This window comes from Symphalangus syndactylus, chromosome 17 (assembly GCF_028878055.3).
Source record: "Symphalangus syndactylus isolate Jambi chromosome 17, NHGRI_mSymSyn1-v2.1_pri, whole genome shotgun sequence".
Lineage (NCBI taxonomy): Eukaryota > Metazoa > Chordata > Mammalia > Primates > Hylobatidae > Symphalangus > Symphalangus syndactylus.
Window position 1 is genome coordinate 43,400,569 of NC_072439.2, and position 24,725 is coordinate 43,425,293.

General features: G+C 36.9%; 1 protein-coding gene and 1 non-coding gene across 34 annotated transcripts in view; both read left to right on the forward strand.

Annotated features, from left to right (window-relative positions):
• Positions 1-24,725, forward strand: part of PPHLN1 (periphilin 1) — a 226,930-nt gene that overhangs the window by 151,485 nt on the left and 50,720 nt on the right. For all 33 annotated transcript variants that reach the window (XM_063620170.1, XM_063620175.1, XM_063620164.1 and 30 more), the window contains 3 exons: positions 737-816; positions 7,155-7,274; positions 12,407-12,547. In XM_063620170.1, coding sequence (XP_063476240.1) covers positions 737-816; positions 7,155-7,274; positions 12,407-12,547 — 341 coding nt within the window. The remainder of the gene's footprint in view (positions 1-736; positions 817-7,154; positions 7,275-12,406; positions 12,548-24,725) is intronic.
• Positions 12,096-12,197, forward strand: LOC129467102 (U6 spliceosomal RNA). The gene has a single exon (XR_008652251.1). It is a non-coding gene; the product is annotated as a U6 spliceosomal RNA (small nuclear RNA).

A 24,725-nucleotide genomic window follows, 5' to 3' on the forward strand; every position in this document is an offset into this window, starting at 1 on the left:
CTAATTTTTAAGAGTATATTTAACTAAACCTATCTTTTAGGGAGTTGTTGAACCTGCTAAAGTAATATTGTTTAAATGTATTTTCTGGCTCAAGTTTCTATAAAAAATGATATACATACAGCACTATGTGAGTAAAGTGACTAAAGGTAAAGATTAGTGACTTTATCTCATACGGGTTTATTTTTAACCATTTAACAAATATTTGGGCATTCATTAATGCTAGGCACTGATTAATGCTCTGAATTATAGCTTTCTAACTTTATGTTTAAAACTGTCTAAACATTTCAGGAATATTTGCTAAAGTTCCTATGTAGATCCTCCTTGACCTACCCCTTGATTAACTAGTTCTCCTTGGTATCTATATAATAACTACCTTTGTATTTTTATTGTGATATATCAAAAATTAGCATTTAGGAGCATGGAAGAAGTAGCATTCATGGTTTTAAAATATGTTTTGCCTTTCTTGAAGTCTCTGTGGCTCCATGTTTCCTTACTGGCAGTGCTGTGGCCTAGACTGGCTTCTGTGATATCCTTTGGTGCCAGGTTATTTCAGATTGTTGATGGTGCTCAGCCTCTGAGAGGTAGTTTTAGCTATTAACCTATTTAATGTAGTAATGTAATGAAAAGTTTTAGTACTAAAATAAGTGTATGACCCCCTCATTAATTCCACTAAAAAATTACTTTATCGAAAACAAATTAGCTAGAAAAAAATTACATCTTATGTTTTCTTATATAGATAAAGAGAGGCCTGTCCAGTCTTTGAAAACATCAAGAGATACTTCACCCTCAAGTGGTTCAGCAGTTTCTTCATCAAAGGTTTGTTATATTTCTAAAATCACTTTAAAGAAGAATTACAAATTGAGATGGACTGACTAGTACAGATGCTTTTATTCTTTACTGTTATGCCAAGGGAGCTAATTTGCTGCATTTAAAAACTTAAATTTTTGGCTGGGTGTGGTGGCTCATGCCTGTAATCCTAGGACTTTGAGAGACTGAGATAGTAGGGAAAAGAAAGAGAGATCAGACTGTTACTGTGTCTTTGTAGAAAGGGAAGACATAAGAAACTCCATTTTGACCTGTACCCTGAGATGCTGTTAATCTGTAACTTTGCCCCAACCTTGAGCTCACAAAAACATGTGTTGTATGGAATCAAGGTTTAAGGGATCTAGGGCTATGCAGGATGTGCGTTGTTAACAAAATGTTTACAAGCAGTATGCTTGGTAAAAGTCATCGCCATTCTCCAGTCTCGATAAACCAGGGGCACAATGCACTGTGGAAAGCCGCAGGGACCTCTGCCCTGGAAAGCCGGGTATTGTCCAAGGTTTCTCCCCATGTGATAGTCTGAAATATGGCCTTGTGGGATGAGAAAGACCTGACCTTCCCCCAGCCCGACACCCGTAAAGGGTCTGTGCTGAGGTGGATTATTAAAAGAGGAAAGCCTCTTGCAGTTGAGATAGAGGAAGGCCACTGTCTCCTGCCTGCCCCTGGGAACTGAATGTCTCGGTATAAAACCCGATTGTACCTTTGTTCAATTCTGAGATAGGAGAAAAACCGCCCTGTAGCGGGAGGCGAGACATGTTGGCAGCAATGCTGCTTTGTTATTCTTTACTCCACTGAGATGTTTGGGCAGAGAGAAACATAAATCTGGCCTATGTGCACATCCAGGCATAGTACCTCCCCTTGAAATTAATTGTGACGCAGATTCCTTTGCTCACATGTTTTCTTGCTGACCTTCTCCCTATTATCACCCTGCTCTCCTACTTCATTCCTCTTGCTGAGATAGTGAAAATAATAATAAAAACTGAGGGAACTCAGAGACCGGTGCCAGTGCAGGTCCTTGGTGTGCTGAGCGCCGGTCCCCTGGGCCCACTTTTCTTTCTCTATACTTTGTCTCTGTGTCTTATTTCTTTTCTCAGTCTCTCGTCCCACCTGACGAGATATACCCACAGGTGTGGAGGGGCAGGCCACCCCTTCATGAGATGGGGGAATTGCTTGAGGCCTGGAGTTCACAACTAGCCTCGGTAACATAGCAAGACTTTATTTTAAAAATTAAAAATTAGCCAGATGTGGTGGCATGCACCTGTAGTCCTAGCTATTCAGGAGGCTGAGGTGAGAGGATCACTTGAGCCCAGGAGATTGAGCCAGCAGTGAGCTATGATTGCACCACTGCACTCTAGCCTGGGCGACAGAGCAAGACGCTGTCTCTGAAAAATAAAAACAGGCCGGGCACGGTGGCTCACACCTGTAATCCCAGCACTTTGGGAGGCTGAGGCGGGTGGATCAACGAGGTCAGGAGGTCGAGACCATCCTGGCTAACACAGTGAAGCCCTGTCTCTACTAAAAATACAAAGAATTGGCTGGGTGTAGTGGCTCATGCCTGTAATCCTAGCACTTTGAGAGGCCGAGGCAGGCGGATCACGAGGTCAAGAGATCGAGACCATCCTGGCCAACATGGTGAAACCCCGTCTCTACTAAAAATACAAAAAAATTAGCCGGCCATGGTGGCAGGCGCCTGTAGTCCCAGCTACTCAGGAGGCTGAGGCAGGGGAATGGCTTGAACTTAGGAGGCGGAACTTGCAGTGAGCCGAGATCACGCCACTGCACTCCAGCCTGGTAACAGAGTGAGACTCCGTCTCAAAACAAAAACAAACAAACAAAAAAACACAAAGAATTAGCCGGGTGTGGTGGCATGTGCCTGTAGTCCCAGGTACTTGGGAGGCCAAGGCAGGAGAATTGCTTGAATCCGGGAGGCGGAGGTTGCAGTGAGCTGAGATCACGTCACTGCACTCCAGCCTGGGCGACAGAGCGAGATCTGTCTCAAAAAAACAAAAAACAAAACCCCTTACATTTTAAGTAACCACAGCTTGAAAATAGCAACCCGAGGCCGGGCGCGGTGGCTCACGCTTGTAATCCCAGCACTTTGGGAGGCCGAGGCGGGCGGATCACGAGATCAGGAGATCGAGACCACGGTGAAACCCCGTCTCTACTAAAAATACAAAAAAATTAGCCGGGCGTGGTGGCGGGCGCCTGTAGTCCCAGCTACTCGGAGAGGCTGAGGCAGGAGAATGGCGTGAACCCGGGAGGCGGAGCTTGCGGTGAGCCGAGATCGCGCCACTGCACTCCTGCCTGGGCAACAGAGAGAGACTCCGTCTCAAAAAAAAAAAAAAAAAAAATAGCAACCCGAGTTTGCTATTTTCTATGAGAAAAATGGGCAGTTTTCTCATTGAATTTTTAACACAGTCTATGCCAAATTTAGTACTTATTGCTGCAACCCATGTTCTCATCTTGACCATAACCAGGTTGGATGGGTTATATCTGGTGGATTGTGCTTTTATTTGGGGAGTTGGGAGTGTAGGCAGAGACCTAACATGTATGGTGTATTTTTTCTCTTATTAATTCATACAGAAATCTTATGGTAGTAGGTACGTATCTCTATTCTATAGTAGAGTGAGGGCTCAGAAGTTATTAATTTCTTAAGGACATAGCTACCCCTCACTATGTCATTCTTCTCATTCCTACCTTTCTAGCATCTCAAAACATAAATCCTCAGAAATTAAAAACTTGACAAGTTGCTGTTTCCTTCTGTTCTCTCCAGTTAGAAGTTCTCTTCACAGATATACCCTTTCTCTTAGCCATAACAGTTGTTACATCTGTTATCTGCTTTACTTCTTTTCGTTCTGCCTTTTATACTTTTTGGCTTTTCAGGAAGAGTAGATATCACCTAGTGGTCTTTACTGGGTACTGGGGGGCAGCTGCTTCCCTGCCTCAGAAGGAAAAAAACTTCTTTGTGACAACTTGTATCTTTGGAACTTTCCCAGAAGTCTGAGGGTTCTGGGATTCTGGATTTTGAATAGCAAAGACCAATTGGATTATGGTTCTGTCTTAATCATATCAAGGGTGCTTTACCCACCTGGAAGACTGCCTTGGTTTTCATGTCAGGTAATAGATGAAAGAAGAGTAAATAGTACCTGCCTATCAAAGTCACTACAAAAATTCAAATTATTATATATGAAATATTTTCTCTGAAATATACTGCTATCTGAATGTAAGTTACAACATAGAGTTTTGTGCTACATGTTAAAATGTTTAGTGGAAAACAACCATGTTGGATTTTTAACTTCTTTTGTCTGATAGTTTCATGTAGATCAAGCTTGATCTACATACAATTGTGGCCCAGGATGGCTTTGAATGCAGCCCAACAGAAATTCCTAAACTTTCTTAAAACATTACGTGATTTTTTCCTTTTTTTTTTTTTTTTTTTAAGCTCATCAGCTGTTCGTAGTGTTAGTATATTCTATGTGTGGTCCAAGACAATTCTTCTAATGTGGCCCAGGGAAGCCAAAGATTGGATGCCCCTGATGTAAATGTTTGCATTTTTTTTTCACAGACCGTAAAGTCTTTTTTTTTGTATATAAAAATAGAGATGGGGTCTTGCTATGTTGCCCAGCCTGGTTTCAAATTCCTGGTCTCAAATGATCCTCCCACCTTGGCCTCCTAAAGTGCTAGGATTACAGGCATGAGCCACTGTGCCTAGCCAGGCTATAAAATCTTAAAATGGAATCAAAATATCACAATATTAGATCCATAGTTATTTTATGTATTCGGAAGATAGCGCCCTCTTTGATTTGCCCAAGGTCACATGGTGGCTGTGGGGAGCTTTATGAGGTAGATTTCCTGATTTGGTGAACTCTTTGATGTAACATTATGGCTGCCCATATATTGGGATACTTTTTCAGAGTTTGATAGTTTCAAATGGTAGGTTTTCGAATGTGCAGACAGAATGACAATAAGTTATAGTAGGCTTTTGCTTCATTCTTTCTGAAGGGCAGAATGGAGTTTCACTCTGTCGTCCAGGCTGGAGTGCAGTGGCATAATCTCGGCTCACTGCAACCTCCACCTCCCAGGTTCAAGCAATTCTCCTGCTTCAACCACCCAAGTAGCTGGGATTACAGGCACCTGCCACCACACCCGGCTGATTTCTGTATTTGTAGTAGAGATGGGGTTTCACCGTGTTGGCCAGGCTGGTCTGGTCTCGCACTCCTTGACCTCGGGTGATCTGCCCGCCTCAGCCTCCCAAAGTGCGGGGATTACAGGTATGAGCCACTACGCCCAGCTGCTTCATTCTGTGCTAGAGAGAAGTCATATAATTGTTTTTGCTCTTTAATTTTCTGTTAAATAGGTATGCCCCCTCACCCCCTGAAAAAAAAAAAACAACTTTCTTGGATATATTTGTGTTTGTATATGTGTTTTCTTCTTCTAACTAGCTTTTAAAAAACCTTCTATTACTGAGTAATAATAAAAGTATTACTTATAATACCTTTTTAACCTTATATATGGGCACGGCTTTGGAATGAGCTGTTTAAGCTTCCTCAATGGCTGTAGAATATACTTCATATAGATATATTGCTATAATATTCCAGTAAATGTTATAGATGGCTAGCCAGTAATTTGATGAATTTAACAAGGTGTAGAAAAACATCAAATGACCTTTTCAGTTAAAAAAATGTCTAAGCCAGGCACGTTGGTTCATGCTTGTAATCCCAGCACTTTGGGAGGCCGAGGCAGGCAGATCACCTGAGCTCAGGAGTTTGAGACCAGCCTGGCCAACGTGGTGAAATCCCATCTCTACTAAAAATACAAAAATTATCTGGTTATGGTGGTGCGCATTTGTACTCCTAGCTACTTGGGAGGCTGAGGTTGGGGAATCGCTTGAACCCAGGAGGCAGAGGTTGCAGTGAGCCAAGATTGCAGCACTGCACTTCAGCCTGGGCGACAGAGTGAGACTCCATTCCCCCCCACCCCTCCCAAAAAAGCCTAGATTTAAGTCCCAGCTCAGCATTTATTAGTGACTTTGAGCAGGTCACCGTCATTCAGTTTTTTAGTTTATAAGTTGGGATAATAAAGCCTCTCTAATCACCTTCATGGAATTCTATTTAATTAAAGTACTTTTCTTGGTTCATAGATAAAAGCACTTTATAAATGGTAGTGCCCCATAAGTTCAGTGCCCAGCACTGTCATGCACAAGAGGTATATTTGGAATCGGTGACATGACTTTAGAGAAGTAAAGCTTAGTAATAGAAAGTTTTTTTAAGTAAGAGATGGTTATACAACTAGGCATGGCAGGGCAAAGCTGATGAAAATGTATGCCAAGGAAGTAGAATGGAATCAGAGAATTACCATAATGGCCCTAAGGAAATAATTTTTAAATTTGTGCTTTACAATTCATATCTTATTTACAAAATAAGCCTTTAAACAGTACTGGGAGAATTATATCTGATCCAGAAAAGACATTTTACTTTCTTTATTTTTCTATTGAGCCCATGGGCTGATTGATTTTCAGATATGTTTTAGTATAATGGATTCACATCAGTGAATATGGAAAAGAAAGAAACACTAAGGTACCAAGCATTATTGTAGCTACTTCCAGGTCTATTACCTCCTTCAATTCTCACAACTGCTTTGTAAAGTGAGCATTATTAACCCCTATTTTGTAAGTGAAGAAACCAAGGCTCATGGTGTCATAAGTTATGCATATAAAGTCATCTACCTAGCAAGTCATTAAACTACGATTCAAAGCCAGGTCTGTATATAACTGCAAAGCCCATGCCTTGTTTAGTATTGTATGCAGTTAGATAAAGGAACTAGTAGTAGGATCAAAAAATGAAATTTAAGTTTAAAAATTTTGTGTAAGGAGTAGGATTTTTGTAACTCACTGTACACTGTAATAATAGCATATCTGTATGTTTCTGTTGTATTAGGAGTTTGCCTTACTGAAATTTAGACATTACTTATTTCATTCAATATGCTTAAAGGCACAAAGTTGAAATCAGTATGATGTCTTTTATATTCTAAATATAATTAGTATATGAGTTAATTGTCAGTGTCTTTTGCTTTGTTACTTAGATGAATTTCTAGAGTCTTATGTAAATGAAATTAAGAATTAGATCTGGTCTGTATGTCCCAAAGGAATAGCAATTACTTAAAGTAATTCCATGTTGAATATTTTTGAAGGAGGAAATAAAGAATGTACCTGCTCTCCATAGAAATTTGAAGGCTTATATGATTTTAAATGTAAGTGGAGTGTACTTCTTGGTGTATTTGAAGTTTAAAAGCCCTTGAGAATTGTAACAGAAATGTTCTTCTATTTTTATTAGGTGTTAGACAAACCCAGTAGGCTAACTGAAAAGGAACTTGCTGAGGCTGCAAGCAAGTGGGCTGCTGAAAAGCTAGAGAAATCAGATGAAAGTAACTTGCCTGAAATTTCTGAGTATGAGGTAAGGCATAATGTCTCCTTTATGTTTCACATCTGAAAGTTTTGTCTGGATTTTAAATTATGGGCGAAAAATATTTGGTTTATTCCCTTACTTCAAAATATATCCTCATGGATTACAGGTATTAAAATTACCACACAGAATGATAGTCTGAGTATGAATGACTCTGAATTCAGTAATCACGCTTTGTCTGAATGTTTCCAGTAGTTTTGGGGTGTAAGAATAGTATAAATATGGAGTATAAGAAAAATGCGTTACTTATATACTTCTTTTAATGGGCTTTGCTGTTAAAAGTATCTTAAGAAATCATGCTAAGCCTCTCGTTATAAACCAGTGAATTCAGAACAGAAATCTAATTTGACCTTGGATTGTGGACCATATTTATATTGCTTGTTATACTTCATGCAGATTATCTCATAAATGTCCCAAGTAATAAAATTATTCATTGTCTGGGCAACCTGAGACCTTGATGAGTCTTGAATACCGAAAGATGGGAACATTTTTGGGACCATAGAAAAAGGTTTATGACATGTTTGTATTAACATATTTTGAAATGAACTGAAAAATTTCTGTATAAACTGTAACATCTCTAAAAGGGAAATATAGAAATTTTATGGGCACAATTAAGCTTTTAGATTCAGGATTTGGTACTATAGGAATTCTTTGACATGACAGGTAGAGAATATAAAAATCTGTCCCGTGACAAATTATTTTTATTTGAAGGAGCATTCTGGCTTTTTGATTTATTTTTGGAATGACTTTTATAGAATGTTCTTTGATAAAAGGGATCAAGCATTGATATTGTATGTAAAAATAATACTTAACTACATCTTTATACAGTGAAAAGATCCTTTCCAAAGTAACCATGTACACTGCTCATAAAAAGTACAAACCCTGTCAGAACTTACGCAAATAGAGCCTTTCTTTTTAGAAATGCTGATCTGTCTTTTAGATATCAATTGTTCTTAAGTGGGTCAAAGTTTCCTCCTTATTGTGGCTATAATAATAGATATTTATGCATATTCTCCAGTAAATGTATCAAAAACACCAAGCTGTTCCTTCTTGGCACTTTTCCAGCACTATTTAAAAGCGTGAACAATACATTTCAGTAATATATTTAATTGGATTATTTTGGTTATTTTCTCTAATAATTTAGAATAATGTTTCTATATTAATCATTGACAATTATGCTTCAAAATTGCTGCTTTGGAATATTGGTAGTTTGTTTTATAGAACCAAAAACTTCCAGAAAGAATAATTTCTTTACTTAACACTTTATCTTCAATTAGCAAGGCTTTATTAATGTATGAACATTAATAGTATATTTATCATCCCTTCTCCCATCATTTTTTATCTCAGGTTTTTATAAAAGCTCACTACTGTTCTCAAATTTAAATATTCTACTTGAGTTCTCTCATTTCTTGAATGCATCTTGACACTGAATAATCCATGAGTGACTTTGGATCTAGAAAGACTTTTTAAACATCTTTTTTTCCTCTAAAATTTGCTCAGAATTTGCTAGATTTCAAATTAATGAAAAGTAAATAACCCTAAAAAAATCTGTAAGTTGAGTCACAGGTCAGACATGTTCTTTTGTTGGATCAAAGGCAAGCTATGTGAGAGTAGCACTGATAACCATAATATGTTTATTTGTGTATATCATTAATGTTGAACAGCAGCATCAATTTCATCCCATTCTCTAAACTATTTGTCTACTTAGATTGATACTTTTTCATACTGGAAATAAAGCATTTGGGAAATTTTTGAGATAATTTTTGTAAACTTAGTCCCATATCATATTAATATTTTTCTCTTATTAATACTTTTGCTTATTAATATTTTTGCTAATTTGTTCTCAGGCTATTGTTAAATAGTTACTCATTTCAGTGGTCCATGCTTTTTGAGAAATATAATTTTGGCCTTGGTCCTGTAAACTGATATCTAATTTGACAGAATAGCCTAGAAAGAGGAAAGACCTTTGATGCCAAGCAAGAGTTTGGCAAAGTACCGTGTGTGTGTGTGTGTGTGTGTGCACGCGCGCATGTGCGTGTCTGTTTAATTGTGGCAGTATTTTATTTTATATGAGCGTTTTAAGTAATGGTTCATGTACTTCAGAAACATTGTGTAAATTTCATTATTATGAGCTGAGATAGATAGAATGCTTAAGTTTCCACCTTATCTTCACTTGCTGCCATCATTATAGTTCTAAGCAATTTGTTTGGGAAAACGTAGTTTATAGAAAGTCCAGTGAAATTGAAGGTAAATTCAATTATATACTTAAATATTCAGGCATGTTGTGGTTCCTGCCACTTTTCAGTTTTATACTTTCATCTTTTTGGCTCTACTACAGCATTTCCCAATGTATTTGACAGCATATCTGAAAGGTCTTAATGGTCTGAGGAAGAAAAAAAAAGATTCTAGTAGCCAGGTTATTTGGGAGCTGCTAAGTTTAAAAGCGTTAGGTTTGTTTTGATATTTCAGCACTTTTTAGAGATTTTAATGTGTTATTAATATGTTCATCTGTGTTCAATAAGAAGATAATGAAAGAGTTTGCATAATTTACCAGACTTTTGACTGTGTAATTTTTTTCACAGCATGTATTTCAGGATTAGTGTTTTAAGGCACACTTAAAAAAATACTGTACTAGTTTTCTTATGGTTTATTTAAATTCACTAAATATGCATTGTATATCTACCTGTGTCAGACATTGCTTTTGAGGTACCATCCTAGACATCAAGAAGGTTGCAGTCAAGTTTTGTAGAGATATAATTTGCTGTCCTTAAACAAATAGCTGTGAGAGTTTTCTTTTGGTTGTCAGAATGAAAAGAAAATTATTTGAAGGATATTAGAATGTCCTGGTAGATGAGACCTAGGCAGGAAGATTGTTTGAGGCCAGGAGTTGGAGACCAGCCTGGGCAACGTACTGAGGTCTTGTCACTACAAAAAAAAAAAAAAAAAAGCTGAGTGTGGTGGCCCGTTAGTCCTAGCTACTCAGGAGCTAAGGTGGGAGGATCACTTGAGCCCAGGAATTGAAGTTTGCAGTGAGCTGTGATCACACCATGGCCCTCCAGGCTGGGTGACAGAGCAAGACCCTGTCTCAAAAAAAAAAAAAGAAAGGGGGACGGGGGGGCAGGTACACTGGCTCACACCTGCAAAAATAGTGGGACTCCATCTGTACAAAAAAAAAAAAATCCACAAAAAATTAGCTGGGCCTGGTGACATGTGCCTGTAGTTCTAGCTGTTCAGGAGGCTGAGGTGAGAGGATCTTGCTTCTGGATGATTGAGGCTGCAATGAGCTGTGACTGCATCACTGCACTCCAGCCTGGGTGGCAGAGCAAGACCTTGTCTCAAAAAAAAAAAAAAAAGTCTCAATAGAACAGGTCACTTCCTGCTATAGAGGAAAAATTTAAAATTTATGACTTATGTTGTTTTCACATATAGGATGTTATTTTTGGCTTCAGTGTCTGTGCTTATTCTGTCCCTGGTCTAGAATGACCATCTCCCATGGCTGTCTTTCAAATTTATACTCATTCATTGGAATCACTAGTGTCGGAGATAATACAACTCAAGATCTTGATTCCACTTTTCTACCTACTGTAAAATTTTATGCCACTTTATATTTCATTGATGACCTTAATTTTTTTGCCTAGCGATATATGTTGAATGTATCTCAAACACTTGCTTTGTTTTCCTTGCAGTACCTTGGACATACATATCTAATTGAAATAAATTTAATTACTAATGAGCTCTTTTAAATTAACTGTCAGTTTTTTTTCCCTTTTTCACTTGCTTTTTGTTTCTGAAAGCTCCTATCTTCTCTGATGTACTTTCTTTGCTCACCAGTTTACATATTGTCTATGTCTTTGTTTTGTGTTGCAGTAACAGAACACCGGGGACTGGGCAATTTACAAAGAATGTTGCTAGTGGAATTCTTTTCTTAAATGATTTTTATGCTTTTGGTATAAGTCCCTTAACATATGTAACTCAAACTTGTAAAAAAACTAGGGTTGTTTGTTTTTTGAGACGGTGTCTTGCTCTGTCGACAGGCTGGAGTGCAGTGGCGCTGGCGTGATTTTGGCTCACTGCAACCTCTGCCTCCCGGGTTCAAGTGATTCTCTTGCTGGGATTACAGGCACCCGCCACCATGCCCAGCTAATTTTTGTATTTTTAGTAGAGGCAGGTTTTCACCATGTTGGCCAGTATGGTCTTGATCTCTTGACCTCGTGATCTGCCTGCCTCGGGGTTTTTTTTTTTTTTTTTTTTTGGTAGATCATACATGTATGTGTCAGAAATTCAAATGGCACCAAAGTATTTACAATGTGGCTCTTCTTTGCTACTTCTTCTAAGTTGTTACTATTGTAACAACTCCTTTAATAATTTTTTTTCTGTAGTGTCCTTCCAGAGATAGTCTATGCATATATGTATTCCAATATTTAATCCCCCACCTGACTGTTTTAGACATAATTCACAGTATACTTATTCGTTTTTCAATTGGTCTAAAACTGAAGTGATCATTATTGATTTGTGGGGTTTTCTTTTTAATGATTTCAGTGAATTGTTAGGCTACAGGAGCAAGGTGATTTAACTTCTAAAAATACAGCCTTTTCTCATATTCCCTTTAAGTATATTTCTTTATGTGTGTACAACACCTCTCACTTCCATTTGGACTTTTTCTTCTCAGTATTTCGTAAACTGATCACTTAAGGAATAGTCATGGGACAAGAATTTTTTATCTGTATCTTAATATAATGTGAAATAATATTTTGGAATCGAATAGGCCTAGAGGCTTTGTCTTACCTAAAATTTAAAAAGTATCAGTCTCACTTGCTTTGGCAGCACATACACTAAAAATTGGAATGAAACAGAAGATTAGCATGGCCCCTGCGCAAGGATGGCACGCAAATTCGTGAAGTGTTCCATATTAAAAAAAAAAAAAAAAAAGTAGCAGTCATTTCCTCTTTAATCCATTTCACATATGCTCATTATGCATAGTGAAACGGTGAGAGTTTTCTTTTTCTTAAAACATGTTAAACCTAGCACTTAATATAATTTGCCAGTTAGTGCCTATACACAACCATCTGAAATGCTCTATGTTTTTAAAGAAAATAATTAAAGATTTCTAATTCCTTTTCAAGGCGGGATCCACAGCACCATTGTTTACTGACCAGCCAGAGGAACCTGAGTCAAACACAACACATGGGATAGAATTATTTGAAGATAGTCAGCTAACCACTCGCTCTAAAGCAATAGCATCAAAAACCAAGGAGATTGAACAGGTGAGAATCTAATTGTCTTCATGTACATAATTTTTGTTTGTGTTGCTTTGCACATGTAAACATTTATTGAATAAATATGCTTCATTTCTTTTTCTACCTGTAACTCTAAAACTACAACTTAAAAAATTATAAAAATTGTTTGAGTTGACCTCACAGTCAGTTCAATCAGTATGGTCCCCCACCTGGATTATTTATTTTTAAATAAAAAACAAACTTCTTTTTTACAGACTATTAATATTCTAGTTAGTATGAAGCAATTAAAAATTATTAAAGTTAATAGGGATGGGACGGAAGAAATGTTCAATGTAGCAAAATGTTAGCAAATGTTATTTTTGAATATTGGGATTAAGATGTTTCTTATGTTTTTCATTATACTTTAAGGTAGTTTCCAAATATTAAAGGAAAAATAAAGGATACTATTTAAGTCTAGTTTTTTAGTGAAGTCATTCTGAAAAGCAAGACTTTGTTTTTAATGTGCAACTATTATAGGGTTATTATCATTTTATGAGGATTAAATGAAGTAAATGCGAAAGGGTTTTATAAAATGTAACATTTTGTACGGGTGCTTATTGATGTTGTTACTCGCTAGTGCGTTGAATAAATGTAATTACATTGATAATATTCTAAAAACTATTGGAAATTAAGAACAAAGTGAAAACTTTTCTCTAGGTGCTGTCCAATTTCCACATCAATTAAATCCGTTTCCTTTCGTTGGATGGGGATGGTCTCAAATCCTAGATGTGACTGTGTAGCTTATGTTAATGTCACACTAATGTGAAAAGATAAGAACCAGAGGCCGGGTGCGGTCGCTCATGCCTGTAATCCTAGCACTTTGGGAGGCTGAGGCGGGTGGATCACGAGGTCAGGAGATCAAGACCATCCTGGCTAACACGGTAAAACCCCGTCTCTACTAAAAATACAAAGAAATTAGCCAGGCGTGGTGGGGGCACCTGTAGTCCCAGCTATTCGGGAGGCTGAGGCAGGAGAATGGCGTGAACCCGGCAGGCGGAGCTCGCAGTGAGCCGAGATCGCGCCACTGCACTACAGCCTGGGCGACAGAGCGAGACTCTGTCTCAAAAAAAAAAAAAAAAGGAACCAGAATAGGAAATTTGTCATGCAAACCATTAGAGTTTCAAAATGAAGGTGGTCAGCAGTATCAGATGCTTAGAGGAATATGAGGAAAATGGAGCCTGAGAACATTCTGTTTAATTTGGTGATTGAGAGGCAGTTGGTACCTTTCAAGATACCAATTAAATAACAGCATAAGTAAGAGGTTTGCTCAGTATATCTATCTTTAACACAAAGATGAATGTCATTATTTTATATAAAATTACTGTTGTTTTTTTTCTTGACATATGTTTTTATTTCCTTTTCTCCCGTTACCATTATGGATGCTCTGTGAAAACAAGGGCTTTGTTTTGTCTTGTTTTATTTACTGCTACATCTGCCATCACTGAGAACAGTATGTATAGTAGGCTTACAAGAAATACTTGTTGCCTGGATAACAGGTGGAGTCATAAACCTGCAAGTGACCTTTGAGTAGTCCCTAAGTACTGTATAGAATCTCACAGCCTGTTGCTCAGGCTGATCTCAAGCTCTTGGCCTCAAGTGATCCTCCTATCTCAGCCTCCCAAAGTGCTGTAATTATAGGTGTGAGCCACTGTGCTAAGATGCAGTTCTTAAAAGGAGAGGTTCTCTTAAGAATGTAACTGGTAGAAAAACTTGACTGAAATAACAGGGGAGAGCGAGACCCTGTCTCTCTCTCTCTCTCTCTCTCTGTCACACACACACACACACACACACACACACGTGCGCACAAGTGGCTATACTCTGTATGCTGTTCAGTATTCTTAGAGATCATTCCATAGCCCATTATTAATAGATATTTACATCTGTTGTGAACCATGTTTTCAAATACAGTCCCTGATTTCTCCGTATTTTTTAAAAGATATGCATGTATATTTTTAATGAGTAAAGCATTACATTTAAAATGAACAATTCTGGGAGGTTTTTGGTTTAATACTGTGGATGTCACATGCCAGGTTTGAGAGTAATCGGAATATGAGTTTGCAGAGAATCTTAATTTCTTGCTTGTACCAGTCACTGTCAACCTTTCTTAAAAATTGTGTTTGTAAATACAATTAATAAAGCCTAAACCAAAACAATTGCAGGGATGTGCCTGAAAATATTTTTTAAATATATTATACTCTTCAAATTACAAAAACTTGCCATGTGTAGAAGGACAAGTCTATCTCTCTTTATTTTTATTTGGTAGATAATAAATGAAAAAAGATCAAGTACCATGAATTCATTTTTAAACCTCTTTGGCTCTTTTGGAACACTCTCCTAATATAAAGCTGTTTTATGAAAATGTTTATTTTTCTACCTATAAGCGGGGGTCCCCAACCCCTGGGCTTGTGGACCGCTACCGGTCTGGGGCCTGTTAGGAACCGGGCATCACAGCAGGAGGTGAGTGGCCATGGGGAGGGGGGAGGGAGGGCGGGGGAGTGAGCATTACCTCCTGAGCTCTACTGCTTGTCAGATCAGTGGTGGCATTAGATTGTCACAGAAGCGCAGACCCTATTGTAAACTGCAGACGCGAGGGATCTAGGTTGTGTGCCCTCTCACTCCTTCCATGGAAAAATTGTCTTCCTTAAAACTGGTCCCTGTTGCCAAAAAGGTTGGTGTCTGCTGCCTATAAGTATGCTATCTTTTGAAAAAAGGGCTGATTATATATTCATCAGGTAATTTATAGTTAAAATATAGATAGGAATCATTTTAGATATAGGGAGGGTACCATTTTGAGGTATTTTTTGTTGTTGTTTGTTTATTTGTTTGTTTTTTGAGACAGAGTCTCACTCTGTCGCCCATGCTGGAGTGCAGTGGCACAATTACAGCTCACTGCAGCCTCCACCCCACAGGCTCAACCAATCCTCCCACCTCAGCCTCCTGAGTAGCTGGGACTACAAGTGTGTGCCATCACTCCCAGCTAATTTTTTTTGTATTTTTTGTAGAGATGGGATTTCACCTTGTTACCCATGTTGGTCTCCAAATTCTGGGCTCGAGAAATCTACCCACCTATTACAGGTGTAAGCCACCGCACCCAGCCCATTCTGAAGTTCTTAAACATAAAGAAATAGAGTAATCAGGGACACTTGGGGAAAGGGATTGATTATTTTGGTGTTCTTTTCTTTCTTTTAACTTCAAAACACTTATCCTGAATATTTTTTGTTTCTGTAAAGACAGTTTTTATTATAGTCATGGCTATGCCAGCCTTGTTATGTGAAATTTTACTTCTTAGCCGTTTAGGAACCCCTTTCCTTATTAAAATTAGCTAAGAAAAATTGAGTTAATTCAGACTTTATTTTGTTGATTGTTTAGTTATTAGCTTTATTAAGAGTCTTTTGTAAGTCTAAATCTACTTAATATATTTTTTATTTTGAATTCCGTACTATCACCATTTGTGCTACCATATGGGCTACTTTACTAGCTTTTCTTCGCTTTTCCCTCCAAATAAAAGGATTGGGCTGAATAATCTTAGGTCCCTTCCTGATCTAAATCATACTGAAAATTAAAAGTTAAATATTACTTTTTCTGTACACAGTTGTGTGTAGTAATTTCATATTTAACTATAAAATTTTAAGTCGCTTGTTTTTTTTTTTTTTTTAAAAAAAAAACTTCTTGAGGACACAGGGCTCTTACATTAAAATAAGTTTTTAAATAACCTTCGAATATACCACTGTTATGTGTCAGTCAGTAATTAGTATTTGTTGAGCTAATGAATTGTGCAGAGCAGGTTTTCTTCCATAAATAGGATGTTACATTTAAGTGTAAGTGTTGTAGCTGTGGCCCTCTTCTCTTCTTACAGTGTCTCATTTCAGCTACTACTCATTGCCTGATGATTCCCAGCACTCACTAGCTCTTGCTCTTTCTCATATATAATCTTTTTTGTTTTACATTTAAAGAGGCTAGAAGTAAAGATTAGTCAAATGTACAGTCTTGAAAATGTTAACTAGAGTTGTGGACATGGAAAATAATCAGGTTTTAGCATATGATGGATTCCAGTGAAATTGTTTTCAAAGTAGTAGTAGCTGTATCTATTGTTGTAGGTTCAAGATCTAAGCATTTCATAGTAACCTTACATAATAGAAACATTCTTTGTTTTTCCTTTTTATCAGAGCAAGTAACCAAGTTCTTAAAAGTGCAGCTCTCACCACTATCTTGTCTAGACATCAAGTCTACTCTACTGTATTTAACAATCCATTATTACCAACCACTTGTTCAGATTTTACATATATACAGTTAGTAAAATATACTCACATAAGATTTACCTCTGAAAGTCTGGATTCCCAAAACAACTTGAAGAGAAATGATTTATTTTGACCAAATTTCAAAGAGTTTGAAAGTTACGGATTACCAGATTCTGGTCATGCTGTTACTGCAGAAGCTTGTTAAAGTGAAAGTATAAAGTTTTTATTTTAAGAGAATCTAAAAGCTATCTCTATAAGATAATTTGTATCATATTTAAAAGCAAGCATCTCTTAAAGGTAATTTAGTTATTTTGTACCTGATATCTCTTTAGGAAGTTTGATGAATCTGTTAAGATGTTATATTTACATCAAATATAAAATATAGACAGTACAGATACCAAGTCTTATAAGAACCATGCTTAAAATGATATGAGTACCTTAAGGGGTGAGGCCAACCTTATCCTTGGGGATGTTACCACTGAAACAAAAAATACCCAGTTATAAAGCAGTTCCAGTAAAGGTATTCCCCATGGCATAAACCCAAGTATAAGCTTCATTTTCTCACCTCTTCTCCTCATCCACTCTCTACCAGTGTTAGGTAAGGATTTTACCTAGTGGTTCCAACTTACTGTCCCATGCTACTCAATTTTGTTTTCTTAAGTCAACAATTTTTTTTAGTCTCTGAGTATTTCATGGTAAGGACATTTATAAATGGCATGGTGTAATGAACACTTGGTGCTTCCACTTAGTGTTTTCACATCTTAGAGACCTTTTCCCCTTTTTTTTTTGTTTTCTTTTTTTTGAAACAAGGTCTCACTACATTCTCTAATTGTAAGTTCTCTCGCAGAATTGACAACCTATTATATGTGAAAGCCCTTTATGTATGAAAATCACCATACAGGTGGTTAATGGTAGTGTTAAGTAATACTTTCTGCCTGTTTCTTTGCAGCTTTGCAATATTGATTACTTTCAAATTATTTCTTAAGAATATTTTAGGCCGGGCACAGTGGCTCACGCCTGTAATCCCAGCACTCTGGGGGGCCCAGGCGGGTGGATCACTTGAGGCTGGCCAACATAGTGAAACTCCATCTCTACTAAAAATACAAAAATTAGCCCAACATGGTGGTGGGTGCCTATAATCCTAGCTACTCAGGAGGCTGAGGCCAGATAATCACTTGAACCTGGGAGGCGGAGGTTGCAGTGAGCCGAGATCGCGCCATTGCACTCCAGCCTGGGCAACAAGAGCAAAACTCCGTCTCAACAACAACAACAACAACAACAACAACAACAACAAAAAGAATATTTTATAGAAGTTTGTGATATAGGTTTACCTCTGAAAGGTGATTTTCTGGTCAGCGTCAAGGTTTGGGCTATTTGCCTCTTCACCTCTTTTGGTTTGTTGTTTTTTTCCTTTTCCCCACCTCCTTCCTAATTTGTTCAAAATGAAATGTAAAAATACTGTTAAAAAATATTTGTTTTGCAGCCGGGCGCAGTGGTTCACGCCTGTAATCCCAGCACTTTGGGAGGCCGAGGCAGGCGGATCACAAGGTCAGGAGTTCGAGACCAGCCTCACCAACATGGTGAAACCCTGTCTCTACTAAAAATACAAAATTAGCCGGGCATGGTGGCCCATGCCTGTAATCCCAGCTACTCAGGAGGCTGAGGCAGGAGAATCGCTTGAACCCAGGAGGCGGAGGTTGCAGTGAGCCAGGATCGCGCCATTGCACTCTAGCCTGGGTGATAGAGTGAGACTCCATCTAAAAAAGTAAAAATAAAATAAATTTTTTTTGCTTATTTTGGGGGACTTTGTGATTTTGCTTTCACATTTTTCATTTGGCTTGCTCTTTTTATCTCAGTGTTCCTTATTTGTTTTGCTTGATATAAGACATAGCATAAAAAGATTAATGTTTCCTCCTTCTTAGAATTCTCTACCGGACGTCCCTCTCTTTTCCTGAAGCATAAGTTGTTCTCATACTTTCCCCTTCATCTGTCATCTCTCATTTTTAAGATATGATCTGTCTTGAAACATCTGCTGTCCTCTCTTAACTATTGTTTAATTCAGGTATTGTGCCAGAAGAGAACAAACATGTATGTTTTATATGCACTTGAGTGCTGACTACAATTACAGTGTGAGTTAATTGATATTCTCAGTCCATTTATAAGAAACATTTTAAAAGCTGCACTAAGAAAGTCTCATGTTTTACTTAAAGGTAACTTGAAAGTAAACACTAGAAGTGAATTGATGATTGTCTAATGTCTGGTTTATTGGGAGGTAATTATGTTATCTTTCGTTGTTTTTCTTTCCTTACGTTTCCTCTTTCTTTTTACATTTTTTATTTTTTGGGGTTTTAAAAAGAAAACCATTATAGGAAATCAGACAATGCAATATATGTCATTTCTGTTTTGAATACTTATTTACATGAATTAGCTGGGGGAATATTTGTAGGGGTTTTTTGGTCTGTCTGAAAGCCAGATCTTAAGATTTTTAATCCCTCAGTTATTTGAACTTGGGGGAAAAGTGAGCAGTTCAGCATAATTTAATTTTCCAGTTGGCTGAAGTTAGCCATGCTAAACTCTGCTATGTTTGTTATTATGTTTTGCTTTTTTAAAAAATCACTTTTAGTGATGTATGCAATACAGAAAGAAGAGTGTTCAGAACCTAGTTGTTAATCTGAGTGATTTTTTCCACGAAGCAAATACTTGTAAGAACTACCATTCAAGGCAAGAAATAGAATATTACCAGCACCCAAGAATCCCTTCATCTCCCCTCCTAACCTTTACCCCCTTCAAGGTAACTACTAAATTGATTCTTGACATTATAGTTTAGTCTGTTTTTTTTTTTTGAGACAGAGTCTTGCTCTGTCACCCAGGCTGGAGTGCAGTGGCGCAATCTTGGCTCACTGCAAACTCCGCCTTCTGGGTTCATGCCATTCTCCTGCCTCAGCCTCCCGGGTAGCTGGGACTACAGGCATCCGCCACCATGCCCAGCTAATTTTTTGTATTTTTAGTAGAGACGGGGTTTCCCCTGTTAGCCAGGATGGTCTCGATCTCCTGACCTCGTGATCCGCCTGCCTCAGCCTCCCAAAGTGCTGGGATTACAGGCGTGAGCCACCGCGCCCGGCCTCTGTTTTTGAACTTTATACAAATAGAATCACATGGAATATAGTATTTGTGTCTAGCGTCTTTTGTTCAAAATTATGTTTATAAGATTCGTTGATGTTGTTACATGTTATATATCTCCTTATGGTTTTAAGTTGCATTTCCCTGATTAGTGATGCTGAGGACCTTTTCCTATGGTTATTGGCACATGAATATCCTTTTTTGTAAAATGCCTATTGAAATTCTTGTCCATTTTTCTAATTAGTTATCTTTTTCTTAAGTTGATTAGTAGAAGTTCTTTATGTATTCTGAGTACAAGTTGGTTATATGTGTTGTAGATATTTTTCCCATTTTGTGGCATTCTTTTGATATCTTTGGAGGAATAAAAGTTCTTAATTTTATTGTAATCTCTACTTTTCAATCTTTTCTATTATTGTTATTTGTCTTACTATTTAAAATTTCTAGAAGCTTTCTTATTTTGTATTTTACATTGAGTTATAGTCATCTGAAAATGATTTTATGTATAGTTTGTATCAAATATAGCAGGGATCAAAATTGTTTTCCACTTGGACATCAATTTGACCCCAAACCATTTGTTGGAAAGATCATATGTTTCTCCCTACTCTGCATTGACCCCTGAGTTAAAAGACATCCATGTAGGTCTGTATGAATCTGTTTCTGGACTCCATTCCATTGGTCTGTTGATCCTGCAACAATACTACCCCATCTTCATTATTATAGCTTTCATAAGTCTTGATATATGTAGAGCTAGTCTTCCTACCTTGTTTTTCTTTTTTAAGAGTGTGTCTGTACTTGGAGCTTTGAATTTTGTAGAAATTTTAGAGTCAGTTTTTCAAACTCTCAGAGACAATAAACAAAGCCTGTTGAGATCCTGGCTCAGGATATCTCAAGAAGTTGTAGTTCAGCTGGCAGCCAGGGCTACAGGGCTACAGACGTGACTGGAGCTGGTAGATTCACTTCCGTGCTCATTCACATGCTGTTGGCAGAAGATTTTGGTTCCTTTCCTTGCCATATGGGCCTCTCCACAACACTTGCTTATGACATGGCCTCCACTAGAGCTAGTGACCTAAGAGTAAAAGAGTGACACCTTAATGCTTTCATTGGTTTCGTCTCCAAGTCACATACCATCACTTCTGCCTTGTTCTGTCCGTTAAAAGTGAGTCACTAAGCCCAGCCCAAAATCAACTGGAAGGAATTACACAAGGAGGTAAATGTAGTCATTCCTCAGTATCTGTGGGGGATTGGTTTCAGGACACCTCAGAGATACCAAAATCCACAGATGCTCAAATCCTGTATGTAAAATGGCCTTGTATTTGCATATAACCTACACACATCCTCCAGTATACTTTAAATCATCTCTAGATTACTTATAATATGTAATGCAATGTAATGCTATGTAAATAATTGTTTGTAAATAATTGCTATGTAAATAATTGTACTGTGTTGTTTAGGGAATAATGACGAGGAAAAAATTCAGTACATGTTCAGTACAGATGCACCCATACCCATTCATTTTTCTCCCCCAAATATTTTTGATCTGTGGTTTGGCAGTCCATGGATGTGAAACCCATAGATACTCAGAGCCAACTGTACCAGAAGGTAGGGATCACCGGGGGCTATTTGGGGAGTTAGCCATCATATCCTCCCATGATCAGTGTTATTGAAGTTAGCAGGTTTATTATTCTTTTCAAATAACTAACTTTTGATTTTATTTATCTCTTTCTTCTTTAGTATTCTTTATTAATAATTTTCTATTTTTTGGGGGGCTTAACTTGCTATTTAAAAAGAAATTCCTGAGCTAGATGCTTACTGATCTGCAGCTTTTCTTTTAACATATAAATTCTGACTCTTGGCCAGGTGTGGTGGCTCATGCCTATAATCCCAGCACTTTGGAAGGCTGAGGGAGGAGGTGGATCACTTGAGGTCAGGAGTTTGAGACCAACCTGACCAATGTGGCAAAACCCTGTCTGTACTAAAAAAATAAAAAATTAGCCAAGTGTGGTGGCTTTTTTTTTTTTAACATTACTTTTAATGGCAAAAACCACAATTACTTTTACACCAGCCCAGTAGATTCTAGTGCATCCACACTACGGAATTTTATACAGGCGGTAGAAGGATTAACAGAGAATTACCAAAGTACATAATGGTGTATTACTTTAGTAGTTAGGTAAGTAGCATAGGAACTTTGGTGTTAGGGGATCTGGCTTGAATCTCAGTTCAACTGCTTAATATATGTCTTTGGGAAAGTCACTTAACTTTTCTGAGCCTTGCTTTGCTCATCATTGTAATGGGATTGGTGACATTACCCACTTCATAGTAATGTTAGAATGAAGTGAGTATGTATATTTATGTTGCCTAAGACATCGTCAGTAATCAAAATATCTGCTATTATTGTTTTGTGGATTAGCCTGGGATCTTGAAATAAGGCCCAAATTTCAATTAAGTAACTGATAAGTCACACTGAGAAAAAACTATTCCTTTGGTAATTCCTTGTATTGTAAATTACAGTTGTTCTCCCACTTAACTGGGTTCTGAGACACCCAATGATTTTCTGAAACCTCAGATAATACTGAACCCAATATTTTTCCTATACATACATATTTAAGATGAAGTTTAATTTATAAATTAGGCACAGTAAGAGATTAACAACAATAAGTAAAATAAAATAGAAGTATTAAAATAATGTAAAACTTGTGTGAATGTGGTCTACCTTCTCTTTCTCTCAAAATATCTTATTGTACTATAATCACCTATTTTTGGACCATGGTTGACCTTGGATTACTGGAACTATGGAAAGCGAAACTGCTGACTGGGGGTGAGGGGAATACTGTATAGTCTTTGTGAGTGTATTAAAATTTACTTCATTAAAACCAAAAAAAATTGACAACTGTCACTTTTATCTAGTGATTCTTTCTTAGTAGAAGTCAAAGAAAAGGGCAGTGCAGATACTGGAGAACTAAAATGTGCAGGTTGGTGATAATATGCTGTTATATTGTCATCTCCGTAATTTACCTATGATGGTAGTGATTGTATTGAGGATAATGAGACCTGATTTTTATACAGATGTCTTTTAAAGGTTCACGTGCTTGGGAAACAGTCTTTAAAATATATAACAGCAGTATTACTTAGAGATAGGGATTTTATCTTTCATTTATTATTTTAATCATGCAATCCCCTCGTTAGAGTGGTAAGGAATGTTTTCTTTCATGGCACCTTTGAAATAATCATTTATGGTATGTAAATTCCTTGCCAGCGAATATAGTGTACTTTCCTCCCATTGAAAACTGCTTTAAGGTTTTTTTTTTCCTGAACGTTGTCCTGAACGTATCCACTCCATTGTCTTTTGCTGTTAAAGAGACTGTATTGAATTGTTGCTTATTTCTATCTTTAAGATAATTGAAGATTATTTATCTATTATGTGTCTGTTTTCATTAGTTTCACTGTCTTCTATTGGGAGTCTCAATTATAATTCTTGCCTCAGAGTTCTGACAGTTTTACATTGTTCTCCAGAAGTTTCAGATCATATGAAGTCCTAATAATAATAAACATTTTTTAAATCTAGAGGGTTTAAGTAGTACTCATTGTAAATCTCTAATTATCTGCTTTAGAAATTCTTTGTAGCTTTGGAAAAGCTTAAAGAAACACTTAGGATTCTGTCAGTAGAGGCTTTCTTACATACAAATATGTTTTCATTCCATGTTTTTTTTTTGCAGTACATTCTCTATTGTGATTGTTAAAACTATAAGGGCCCCATGTAAAGCAAAAGAGTAAATAATGTTAAATTGACTTTTTACTTGAATCTGGCATTAAGGGAGGGTAGTTTGAAGCATGTCTAATTTTTTAAACTTTGTTTTATTTATACTAAAAATATATTCTTATTCACTGAATTCATCAGTTGCATAGTCAACTGTGCACAGCCAGAAGTTTAATATCTTTTCTTCCTACCAATAGCTAGCATGTGTTCAGATATGATACAGCCTACCTTATTAACAGGCTGAAAAGAAAATTACCTAGTTAATCATCTTTGCATCATTTGGAGTTCGTTGCCTATTGTAGGCTTGCTGTAAATGTTTGTTTAACAGTTATGAATGGTACTGGAAAGGGTGCTTCAGTCTCATGTAGTTTGGCTCTGTCATTTGCTAATTCCAGCTAATGAAGATAAATATTACAGTGAGTCTTTAAGAACCTTTGCATTTAAGCAGTTAGAAAGTAAAAGAAGCAGCAAAACTGTTTCATTCATTTGGATGCAAAAACACAGCCAGCCAGGCTGTAATGGTTTTCAAAACACACAAGATTGAGAGGATTTCTCATAAAGTTAGTACATATGACTAAAATATTTATTGAGATTTATGTAAATTATGTATTCTCATTAGATCTTTATAACAACCTGAATTGGGAAAGGAAGAAATTATTTTTATTTTAAAATGTATTTACTTTTGATATGCAGTTTCACCATAATGTATCTAGGTATGGATTGTTTTTGAATTTTATTCTGTTTAAGGTGATTTATGTTAAATTATGCCTTCTCTATCTGAGAATTTATATTTTTTGTTAGAGCTGGAAAATTATAGTGTTATCTCTTTGAATATTTAATATCCTCTATTTTCTCTTATTTTTATGTCCTCCAGTTGAAATTAGGTCGATTTTTTTTTATCCTTTCATTTTCCTTACACTTTTTTGTTACTTTCATATCTTGTTAAAGACTATCTCTAAGTCTTTAATTGTATTTAATTTGCCATGTAATTGATCCATTGAGAATATAATATATATATTTATTTCAATAGCTTTTAGAGTTCAAGTGGCTTTTA